Raw genomic sequence first — 11,904 nt, 5'->3', positions numbered from 1 at the left:
TGAGCCAAACAGTTGTGTTGTGATCAGGTAGGGGTGGTATACAGAAGATAGCCCTATTTGGTAAAAGAATAGAGAGCCGCTTGGAACACAGCCATTGCTTGATATAACAGCTGTGACAGACACTCACCTCTCTTTCTGGAGTTCTTGTCGGCATGATGTGGGCGTGCCGTTTGTCACAACACTTCTCCAAGATGGCCTGTGGGTGGCCAGATGCCAGTTTTCACCAACCTCCCTGTTACAAACACACACATAAAGTAAAGGGGTCAGATGTCATCTAGAAGTCCGAACCCACCTCTAACCTGGTAGTCAAGAACACACAGGTAGGATAGGACAGTACATGTGGCACATGCATGTGTCATTCCACTGGGATAGCGGTTCCATCACTGGACAATCTCACATGCAAACAGACACTTCCAGCCCAGGAAGACACTTGATGCAATATACATCCACATCTGAGAGGGAGTCTGCCAACGTTCACATCTAAGAGAGAGTCTGCCGACGCCCACGAGAGAGTCTGCCGACGCCCACGAGAGTCTGCCGACGCCCACGAGAGGAGTCTGCCGACGCCCACGTCCAAGAGAGAGTCTGCCCGACATCCTCGTCAAGAGAGAGTCTGCCACGTCCTGCGTCAAGAGAGTCTGCCCGGCGTCCTGCGTCAGAGAGAGTCTGCCGGCGTCCACGTCCAAGAGAGAGTCTGCCGCGTCCAAGAGAGAGTCTGCCCGGCGTCCAAGAGAGAGTCTGCCGACGTCCAAGAGAGAGTCTGCCGACGTCCAAGAGAGTCTGCCGACGTCCAAGAGAGAGTCTGCCGACGTCCAAGAGAGAGTCTGCCGACGTCCAAGAGAGTCTGCCGACGTCAAGAGAGTCTGCCGGCGTCCAAGAGAGAGTCTGCCGCGTCCAAGAGAGTCTGCCCGGCGTCCAAGAGAGAGTCTGCCACGTCCACGTCTAAGAGAGAGTCTGCGGCGTCCTGCGTCTAAGAGTCTGCCGGCGGCCCGTCTAAGAGAGAGTCTGCGGCCACGTCTAAGAGAGTCTGCCGCGTCCAGAAGAGTCTGCCGGCGTCCAAGAGAGAGTCTGCCACGTCAAGAGAGAGTCTGCCGACGTCCAAGAGAGAGTCTGCCGGCGTCCACGTCTAAGAGAGTCTGCCGACGTCACGTCTAAGAGAGTCTGCCCGGCGTCCACGTCTAAGAGAAGTCTGCCGCGGCCTCGTCTAGAGAGAGTCTGCCGACGGCCACGTCTAAGAGAGAGTCTGCCGGCGGCCACGTCTAAGAGAGAGTCTGCCGGCGGCCACTAAGAGAGTCTGCCGGCGGCCACGTCTAAGAGAGAGTCTGCCCGACGGCCACGTCTAAGAGAGAGTCTGCCGACGGCCACGTCTAAGAGAGAGTCTGCCGACGGCCACGCCTAAGAGAGAGTCTGCCGACGGCCACGTCTAAGAGTCTGAGTCTGCCGACGGCCACGTCCTAAGAGAGAGTCTGCCGACGTCCACGAAGAGTCTGCCGACGCCCACGAGAGTCTGCCCGACGCCCACGAGAGAGTCTGCCGACGCCCACGAGAGAGTCTGCCCGCCCACGAGAGAGTCTGCCCACGCCCACGAGAGAGTCTGCCGACGCCCACGAGAGAGTCTGCCGACGCCCACGAGAGAGTCTGCCGACGCCACGAGAGAGTCTGCCGACGCCCACGAGAGAGTCTACCCGACGCCACGAAGAGTCTGCCGGCCCCACGAGAGAGTCTGCCGACGCCACGAGAGTCTGCCGACGCCCACGAGAGAGTCTGCCGACGCCATACGAGAGAGTCTGCCGACGCCTGGGAAGAGAGTCTGCCGACGCCTGGGAGAGTCTGCCGACGCCCAAGGGAGAGTCTGCCGACGCCAAGAGAGAGTCTGCCGACGCCCAAGAGAGAGTCTGCCGACGCCCAAGAGAGTCTGCCGACGCCCAAGAGAGAGTCTGCCGACGTCTAAGAGAGTCTGCCGACGCCCACCCAAACAAGGGCACTGCGTTCATCCACCTCTGGCCTGCTCGCCTCCCTACCACTGAGGAAGTACAGTTCCGCTCAGCCCAGTCCAAAACTGTTCGCTGCTCTGGCTCCCCAATGGTGGAACAAACTCCCTCACGACGCCAGGACAGCGAGGTCAATCACCACCTTCCGAGACACCTGAAACCCCACCTCTTTAAGGAATACCTAGGATAGGATAAAGTAATCCTTCTCACCCCCTTAAAAGATTTAGATGCACTATTGTATAGTGGCTGTTCCACTGGATGTCATAAGGTGAACGCACCAATTTGTAAGTCGCTCTGGATAAGAGCGTCTGCTAAATTACTTAAATGTAAAAATGTAAATGTCACGTCTAAGAGAGATTGCCGACGTCCTCGTCCCTCAAGAGAAGTCTGCCGCGTCCACGTCTAAGAGAGTCTGCCGATCGGCACGTCTAGGAGAGGTCTGCCGACGGCCACGTCTAAAGAGTCTGCCTGCCCACGTCTATGAGAGTCTGCCGGCGGCCACGTCTAGAAGGGTCTGCCCGGCGGCCACGTCTAAGTATAGAGTCTGCGCGACGGCCACGTCTAAAGAGTCTACCGGCGCCGTCTGAAAGTCTGCCGCTACGTCTGAGAGAGTCTGCCGGCGGCCAATAGTCGCCTACGTCTCTGAGAGTCTGCCCGCCACGTCTGAGAGCCTGCCGAGCGGCCACGTCTACGAGAGAGCCTGCCGACGCCACGTCTAGAGAGTCTGCCGGCGCCACGTCTAGAGAGAGCCTGCCGGCGGCCGTCTACGAGAGAGCCTGCCGACGCCACGTCTGAGGAGAGCCTGCCGACGGCCACGTCCTGCGACCTGCCGGCGTCCGGAGGCCTGCCGACGAGAGCCTGCCGGCGTCGAGAGCCTGCGGCGATCGAGGGGAGCCTGCCCGGCGTCGAGGTGGAGCCTGCCACGTCCGAGAGGGCCTGCCGACGTCGAGAGGGGAGCCTGCCGACGTCCGAGAGGGGAGCCTGCCGCGTCCGAGAGCCTAGACGTCGAGCCTGCCGACGTCCGAGGGCCTGCCGGCGTCGAGAGGAGCCTGCCGACGTCGAGAGCCTGCCGGCGTCGAGGGAGCCTGCCGGCGTCGAGAGGGAGCCTACCGGCGTCGAGAGGGAGCCTGCCGACGTCGAGAGGGAGCCTGCCGACGTCCTCGTCCAGAGGGAGCCTGCCCGGCGTCCGTCAAGCCTGCCGACGTCGTCCAGAGGGAGCCTGCCGACGTCCTCGCCAGGAGCCTGCCGACGTCCTCGTCCAAGAGGAGCCTGCCGACGTCCCGTCCAGAGGGGAGCCTGCCGACGTCCTCGTCCAAGAGGGAGCCTGCCGGCGTCCTCGTCCAAGAGGGAGCCTGCCGACGTCCTCGTCCAAGAGGAGCCTGCCGACGTCCTCGTCCAAGAGGGGAGCCTGCCGACGTCCTGCGTCCAAGAGGGAGCCTGCCGCGTCCTCGTCCAGAGGGAGCCTGCCGACGTCCTCGTCCAGAGGGAGCCTGCCGGCGTCCTCGTCCAAGAGGGAGCCTGCCGCGTCCCTGCCGTCAAGAGGGAGCCTGCCGACGTCCTCGTCAGAGGGAGCCTGCCGACGTCCTCGTCCAAGAGGGAGCCTGCCGACGTCCTCGTCCAAGAGGAGCCTGCCGGCGTCCTCGTCAAGAGGGAGCCTGCCGACGTCCTCGTCCAAGGGAGCCTGCCGGCGTCCTCGTCCAAGAGGAGTCTGCCGACGTCCTCGTCCAAGAGGGAGTCTGCCGACGTCCTCGTCCAGAGGGAGTCTGCCGACGTCCTCGTCCAAGAGGGAGTCTGCCGACGTCCTCGTCCAAGAGGGAGTCTGCCGACGTCCTCGTCCAAGAGGGAGTCTGCCGACGTCCTCGTCCAAGAGGGAGTCTGCCGACGTCCTCGTCCAAGAGGGAGTCTGCCGCGTCCTCGTCAAGAGGGAGTCTGCCGACGTCCTCGTCCAAGAGGAGTCTGCCGACGTCCTCGTCAAGAGGGAGTCTGCCGACGTCCTCCGTCAAGAGGGAGTCTGCCGACGTCCTCGTCAAGAGGGAGTCTGCCGGCGTCCTCGTCCAAGAGGGAGTCTGCCGGCGTCCTCGTCTAAGAGGGAGTCTGCCGACGTCCTCGTCTAAGAGGGAGTCTGCCGACGTCCTCGTCTAAGAGGGAGTCTGCCACGTCTCGTCTAGAGGAGTCTGCCGCGTCCACGTCTAAGAGGGAGTCTGCCGACGTCCACGCGTCTAAGAGAGTCTGCCGACGTCCACGTCTAAGAGAGTCTGCCGCGTCCACGTCTAAGAGAGTCTGCCGACGTCCACGTCTAAGAGAGTCTGCCGACGTCCACGTCTAAGAGAGTCTGCCGGCGTCCACGTCTAAGAGAGTCTGCCGACGTCCACGTCTAAGAGTCTGCCAACGTCTAAGAGAGTCTGCCGACGTCCATGTCTAAGAGAGAGTCTGCTGACGTCCACATCTAATAGTCTGCCAACGTCCACATCTATGATAGTGTCTGCTGATACCGACATGCAAAGAGAGCGTTTTAGTCCCCTGACAAGTACATGCTCATCCCTAACCCCGACAGAACCTTAAAGACTGATGGTGAACACATGGACTTAGTAAACACCCTCTGGTACTCACATGGACTTAGTAACACCCTTTGGTACTCACATTGACTTAGTAACACCCTTTGGTACTCACATGGACTTAGTAACACCCTTTGGTACTCACATGGACTTAGTAACACCCTCTGGTACTCACATTGACTTAGTAACACCCTTTGGTACTCACATTGACTTAGTAACACCCTTTGGTACTCACATGGACTTAGTAACACCCTACGGTAGTCACATGGACTTAGTAACACCCTCTGGTACTCACATGACTGGATCAAACATGTTTCTGATCTTCAGACACGGTGTTAAACTGTTGGGGGGAGAGTTCCTCCTGTCCAGAGGGAACGCTGAGAGAAGAGAGACAGACAGGAAAGAGACGTTCGATGGAGAAAAAGACAGGAAATGTGTTAGATGGACGAAAGACGGACAAGAGACGCTAGATGGACAGTATAACAGCAGGGAAGAAACATTTTCTTATTTCTGACATGAAACTACACGACCAAAAAAGTACGTGGACACCTGCTCATCGAACATCACATTTCGTAACCATGGGTATTAATAGGGAGTTGGTAGTGCCCACGTAGGAACAGGGGTGCCATTTGGGAGCACACTAGGAATGGGGACGGGTTAGTTACCTTTGCCCTGCCAGACTTTGGAGGGGATGAGTGAGATCTGGTCGCAGCTCAGAGAGGGCTGGAGCCACCTCCACACTGGGAAGTCGGCTCCGCTGTAATCCGCTGAGACTCTGTCCTGATACGGCTCTCATTAGCTGAGAGGAAGGTCACAGCCCGGTCCCAGACCTTCTTCAGCTTCTTTCTGGAATGGTAGAATAGAAACGAACAGTCATTATGACTAGCTTGTCTCTAAATGGTAGAATAGAAACTAACATAGCTTGTCTCTAAATGGTAGAATAGAAACTAACATAGCCTGTCTCTAAATGGTAGAATAGAAACTAACATAGCTGGTCTCTAAATGGTAGAATAGAAACTAACATAGCTTGTCTCTAAATGGTAGAATAGAAACGAACATAGCTTGTCTCTAAATGGTAGAATAGAAACTAACATAGCTTGTCTCTAAATGGTAGAATAAAAACGAACATAGCTTGTCTCTAAATGGTAGAATAGAAACGAACATAGCTTGTCTCTAAATGGTAGAATAGAAACGAACATAGCTTGTCTCTAAATGGTAGAATAGAAACGAACAGTCATTATGACTAGCTTGTCTCTAAATGGTAGAATAGAAACTAACATAGCTTGTCTCTAAATGGTAGAATAGAAACTAACATAGCTTGTCTCTAAATGGTAGAATAGAAACAAACATAGCTTGTCTCTAAATGGTAGAATAGAAAACAAACATAGCTTGTCTCTAAATGGTAGAATAGAAACGAACATAGCTTGTCTCTAAATGGTAGAATAGAAAACGAACATAGCTTGACTAAATGGAGGTTAGTACTCACCTGTCCTGGGGTTGGACCAGGGGAGTCTCTGACGTGAGGGATGAGCAGGTAGGAGGTTAGTGTACTCACCTGTCCTGGGGTTGAACCAGGAGTCTCTGACGTGGAGGGATGGGCAGGTAGGAGGTTAGTACTCACCTGTCCTGGGGCTGAACCAGGGAGTCTCTAACGTGAGGGACGGGCAGGTAGGAGGTTAGTACTCACCTGTCCTGGGGCTGAACCAGGGAGTCTCTAACGTGAGGGACGGGCAGGTAGGAGGTTAGTACTCACCTGTCCTGGGGCTGAACCAGGGAGTCTCTGACGTGAGGGATGGGCAGGTAGGAGGTTATACTCACCTGTCCTGGGGCTGAACCAGGGAGTCTCTAACGTGAGGGATGGGTGCAGGGCAGGAGGTTAGTACTCACCTGTCCTGGGGGTTGAACCAGGAGTCTCTGACGTGAGGGATGGGCAGGTAGGAGGTTAGTACTCACCTGTCCTGGGGTTGAACCAGGAGTCTCTGACGGAGGGATGGACAGGTAGGATGTTAGTACTCACCTGTCCTGGGGCTGGACCAGGGAGTCTCTAACGTGAGGGATGGGCAGGTAGGAGGTTAGTACTCACCTGTCCTGGGGCTGAACCAGGGAGTCTCTGACGTGAGGGATGGGTAGGGTAGGAGGTCAGTACTCACCCTGTCCTGGGGCTGAACCAGGGAGTCTCTGACGTGAGGGATGGGCAGGTGGATGTTAGTACTCACCTGTCCTGGGGCTGAACCAGGGAGTCTCTGGACGGAGGGATGAGCAGGTAGGAGGTTAGTACCCACCTGTCCTGGGGCTGAACCAGGGAGTCTCTGACGTGAGGGATGGGCAGGTAGGAGGTTAGTACTCACCTGTCCTGGGGCTGAACCAGGGAGTCTCTGACGTGAGGGATGGGCAGGTAGGAGGTTAGTACTCACCTGTCCTGGGGTTGAACCAGGGAGTCTCTGACGTGAGGGATGGGCAGGTAGGAGGTTAGTACCCACCTGTCCTGGGGCTGAACCAGGGAGTCTCTGACGTGAGGGATGGGCAGGTAGGAGGTTAGTACCCACCTGTCCTGGGGCTGAACCAGGGAGTCTCTGACGTGAGGGATGGGCAGGTAGGGCTGGAGGTCATTGTTCTCCTGACAGGACGCGTTGTGGATCCTCAGAACACCTATGATTCTCTCCACCATGTCATACATGTGCCTGGTCTCCTCTTCCTCTCTCCTCCAACGATACTTCATGTAGTAGAATACACCCCACACCAGACCAATCACTAGAGAGAGAGAGAGAGGTTAGATTAGATACTTCATATAGTAGAATACACCTCACACCAGACCAATCACTAGAGAGAGGTTAGATACTTCATATAGTAGAATACACCCCACACCAGACCAATCACTAGAGAGAGGTTAGATACTTCATATAGTAGAATACACCCCACACCAGACCAATCACTAGAGAGAGGTTAGATACTTCATATAGTAGAATACACCTCACACCAGACCAACCACTAGAGAGAGGTTAGATTAGATACTTCATATAGTAGAATACACCCCACACCAGACCAATCACTAGAGAGAGAAGGTTAGATTAGATACTTCATATAGTAGAATACACCTCACACCAGACCAATCACTAGAGAGAGAAGGTTAGATTAGATACTTCATATAGTAGAATACACCTCACACCAGACCAATCACTAGAGAGAAGGTTAGATTAGATACTTCATATAGTAGAATACACCCCACACCAGACCAACCACTAGAGAGAGAAGGTTAGATTAGATACTTCATATAGTATAATACACCCCACACCAGACCAATCACTAGAGAGAGAAGGTTAGATTAGATACTTCATATAGTAGAATACACCCCACACCAGACCAATCACTAGAGAGAGAAGGTTAGATTAGATACTTCATATAGTAGAATACACCCCACACCAGACCAATCACTAGAGAGAGAGAGAGAGAAGGTTAGATACTTCATATAGTAGAATACACCTCACACCAGACCAATCACTAGAGAGAAGGTTAGATACTTCATATAGTAGAATACACCTCACACCAGACCAATCACTAGAGAGAAGGTTAGATACTTCATATAGTAGAATACACCCCACACCAGACCAATCACTAGAGAGAGGTTAGATACTTCATATAGTAGAATACACCTCACACCAGACCAATCACTAGAGAGAGGTTAGATACTTCATATAGTAGAATACACCCCACACCAGACCAATCACTAGAGAGAGGTTAGATACTTCATATAGTAGAATACACCTCACACCAGACCAATCACTAGAGAGAGGTTAGATACTTCATATAGTAGAATACACCCCACACCAGACCAATCACTAGAGAGAAAGGTTAGATTAGATACTTCATATAGTAGAATACACCCACACCAGACCAATCACTAGAGAGAGAAGGTTAGATTAGATACTTCATATAGTAGAATACACCCCACCAGACCAATCACTAGAGAGTTAAATTAGATACTTCATATAGTAGAATACACCTCACACCAGACCAATCACTAGAGAGAGTTAGATACTCATATAGTAGAATACACCCCACACCAGACCAATCACTAGAGAGAGAGAGAAGGTTAGATACTTCATATAGTAGAATACACCCCACACCAGACCAATCACTAGAGAGAAGGTTAGATTAGATACTTCATATAGTAGAATACACCCCACACCAGACCAATCACTAGAGAGAGAAGGTTAGATTAGATACTTCATATAGTAGAATACACCCCACACCAGACCAATCACTAGAGAGAGGTTAGATACTTCATATAGTAGAATACACCCCACACCAGACCAATCACTAGAGAGAGAGAGAGAGAAGGTTAGATACTTCATATAGTAGAATACACCTCACACCAGACCAATCACTAGAGAGAAGGTTAGATTAGATACCATATAGTAGAATACACCTCACACAGACCAACCACTAGAGAGAAGGTTAGATTAGATACTTCATATAGTAGAATACCCCACACACCAGACCAATCACTAGAGAGAGAGAGAGAGGTTAGATTAGATACTTCATATAGTAGAATACACCTCACACCAGACCAACCACTAGAGAGAAGGTTAGATTAGATACTTCATATAGTAGAATACACCTCACACCAGACCAATCACTAGAGAGAGGTTAGATTAGATACTTCATATAGTAGAATACACCTCACACCAGACCAATCACTAGAGAGAGGTTAGATACTTCATATAGTAGAATACACCTCACACCAGACCAACCACTAGAGAGAAGGTTAGATTAGATACTTCATATAGTAGAATACACCTCACACCAGACCAATCACTAGAGAGAGAGAGGTTAGATTAGATACTTCATATAGTAGAATACACCCCACACCAGACCAATCACTAGAGAGAGAGAGAGAGGTTAGATTAGATACTTCATATAGTAGAATACACCCCACACCAGACCAATCACTAGAGAGAGGTTAGATACTTCATATAGTAGAATACACCTCACACCAGACCAATCACTAGAGAGAAGGTTAGATTATATACTTCATATAGTAGAATACACCTCACACCAGACCAATCACTAGAGAGAGGTTAGATACTTCATATAGTAGAATACACCTCACACCAGACCAATCACTAGAGAGAAGGTTAGATTATATACTTCATATAGTAGAATACACCCCACACAGGAGGCCTATTAGGACGAGCAGCACCCCGTGGAAGACTGTAAAGAGGAGGAGGCCTGTTAGGACGAGCAGCACTCCGTGGAAGACTGTAAAGAGGAGGAGGCCTGTTAGGATGAGCAGCACCCTGTGGATGACTGTAAAGAGGAGGAGATCTGTTAGGATGAGCAGCACCCTGTGGATGACTGTAAAGAGGAGGCCGCCTGTTAGGATGAGCAGCACCCTGTGGATGACTGTAAAGAGGAGGAGGCCTGTTAGGATGAGCAGCACCCTGTGGATGACTGTAAAGAGGAGGAGGCCTGTTAGGATGAGCAGCACCCTGTGGATGACTGTAAAGAGGAGGAGGCCTGTTAGGATGAGCAGCACCCTGTGGATGACTGTAAAGAGGAGAGGAGACATGTCTAACCTGTTAGGATGAGCAGCACCCTGTGGATGACTGTGAAAAAGGCTCTTCTGAAGCGGCAGGAGAAGGACATCTTGGGGTGGGTCGACTCCAGACGAGTCACCTCACTCACGTCCGCTACTGCCTCCTCTGGGTTATCCCCGATCAGCCTGGGAGAGGAGGGGGATAGAAGGAGTGAGGAGAGGAGGGGGAGAGAGGAGGGGGAGAGAGAAAAGAGGAGGAGAGAAGAGAGGGAGAGAAGAGCGAAAGGAAGGGGGAGGAGGGAGAGAAGAGAGGGAGAGAAGAGGGTGAAAAGGAAGGGGAGGAGGGAGAGAAAGAGGAGGGAGAGAGGATGTTCCATTAGTATGAGAAATACATCATAGGGTTGAGGCACCAAACACAAGAACACAGACAATCAGGGAGGACCACCCAAACAGGAGGGACCACCCAATCAGGGAGGGACCACCCAAACAGGAGGGACCACCCAATCAGGAGGGACCACCCAAACAGGGAGGGACCACCCAAACAGGGGAGGGGCCACCCAATCAGGGAGGGACCACCCAAACAGGGAGGGACCACCCAAACAGGGAGGGGCCACCCAATCAGGAGGACCACCCAAACAGGGAGGACCACCCAAACAGGAGGACCACCCAAACAGGGAGGGACCACCCAATCAGGTAGGGACCACCCAATCAGGGAGGACCACCCAATCAGGAGGGACCACCTGTCGATATGAAATGCCTGTTTCTGTTTTCTGCCGCCTGTCCTAATGACCACGACCCGATATGCTCTCCTCTTCAGAGAATCTTAGAAGAGAAACCATGGTTACCGTATGCCAACGTCCCCCCGTCCGTATGATCCACTCCAGAGCGAGAGAACCCAGTGACGGTACTGTTCACTCTGCTGCAGGAGATAGTCAGAGGCTTCCTTCAGAGACAGGCTCCTGTTGGTCTGCTGCTGCTCCGGGCGGTACAGTCATGTTGGCCTGTTGGAACATGCGTGAGCTGCAGATAAACCACTTATTATAAGACAGACAGACAGACAGGAGAGACAGACAGATGGGAGAGACAGACAGACGCGGGCGGGAGACAGAGCGGGGCGAGAACAGACAAACGAGGGCGAGGAACAGACAGACGAGGCGGAAACAGACAGAGAAGAACAGACAAACGGGGCGGAGAACAGACAGGAAGCGCGGAACAGACAGACGAGGCGAGAACAGAGCAAAGCGAGAGCGGGGAACAGACAGGCAGAGCGCGGGGAGGAACAGACAGACGAAGCGAACAGACAGACGAGAGAGAAGACAGAGAGAGGGAGGAGACAGACAAACGAGGCGGAAGACAGGCAAACGAGCGGGAACAGACAAACGGCGGAACAGGCAGACGAGCGGGAACAGACAGGCGAGCGGGAACAGACAGGCAGAAGAACAGACAGAACAGACGAGCGGGGAGACAGACAGACAGAGAGAGAGAACAGACAGGTAGGCAGGGGAGACAGACAGCGGAGCAGGCGAGAACAGACAGACGGGCGGAACAGACAGGCAGGCGGGGCAAACAGACGGGAGAACAGACAGGCGGGGAGAAACAGCAGCGGGTGAAGACAGACAGACAGACAGACGGGGCGGGAGGGAACAGACAGACGGGGAGAGACAGACAGGCAGATGGGAGACAGACAGGCAGACAGGCGGGTGGGAACAGACAGGCAGACAGGGCGGGTGGAGACAGACAGGCAGACAGGCGGGTGGAGACAGACAGGCAGACAGGCGGGTGGGGAGCAGACAGGCAGACAGGCGGTGGAACAGACAGGCAG

At 53.3% G+C, this 11,904-nt stretch overlaps 1 protein-coding gene across 1 annotated transcript; it reads right to left on the bottom strand.

Moving 5' to 3' along the window:
• Positions 1-203: 203 nt before the first annotated feature.
• On the bottom strand, positions 204-11,078 carry LOC135572815 (inner nuclear membrane protein Man1-like). The gene is made up of 6 exons (XM_065021237.1): positions 10,928-11,078; positions 10,123-10,268; positions 7,093-7,297; positions 5,212-5,392; positions 4,842-4,923; positions 204-232 (listed from the first exon to the last, which is right to left on the bottom strand). The coding sequence occupies exons 2-4, from the start codon at positions 10,190-10,192 to the stop codon at positions 5,260-5,262; spliced, it is 408 nt and encodes a 135-aa protein (XP_064877309.1). The 5' UTR covers positions 10,193-10,268; positions 10,928-11,078; the 3' UTR covers positions 204-232; positions 4,842-4,923; positions 5,212-5,259.
• Positions 11,079-11,904: the final 826 nt, after the last annotated feature.

This window comes from Oncorhynchus nerka, linkage group LG8 (genome assembly GCF_034236695.1).
Source record: "Oncorhynchus nerka isolate Pitt River linkage group LG8, Oner_Uvic_2.0, whole genome shotgun sequence".
NCBI classification, from domain to species: Eukaryota; Metazoa; Chordata; class Actinopteri; order Salmoniformes; family Salmonidae; genus Oncorhynchus; species Oncorhynchus nerka.
The sequence above is the reverse complement of the archived record's forward strand: the minus strand, read 5'-3'. Positions and strand labels throughout refer to the sequence as shown.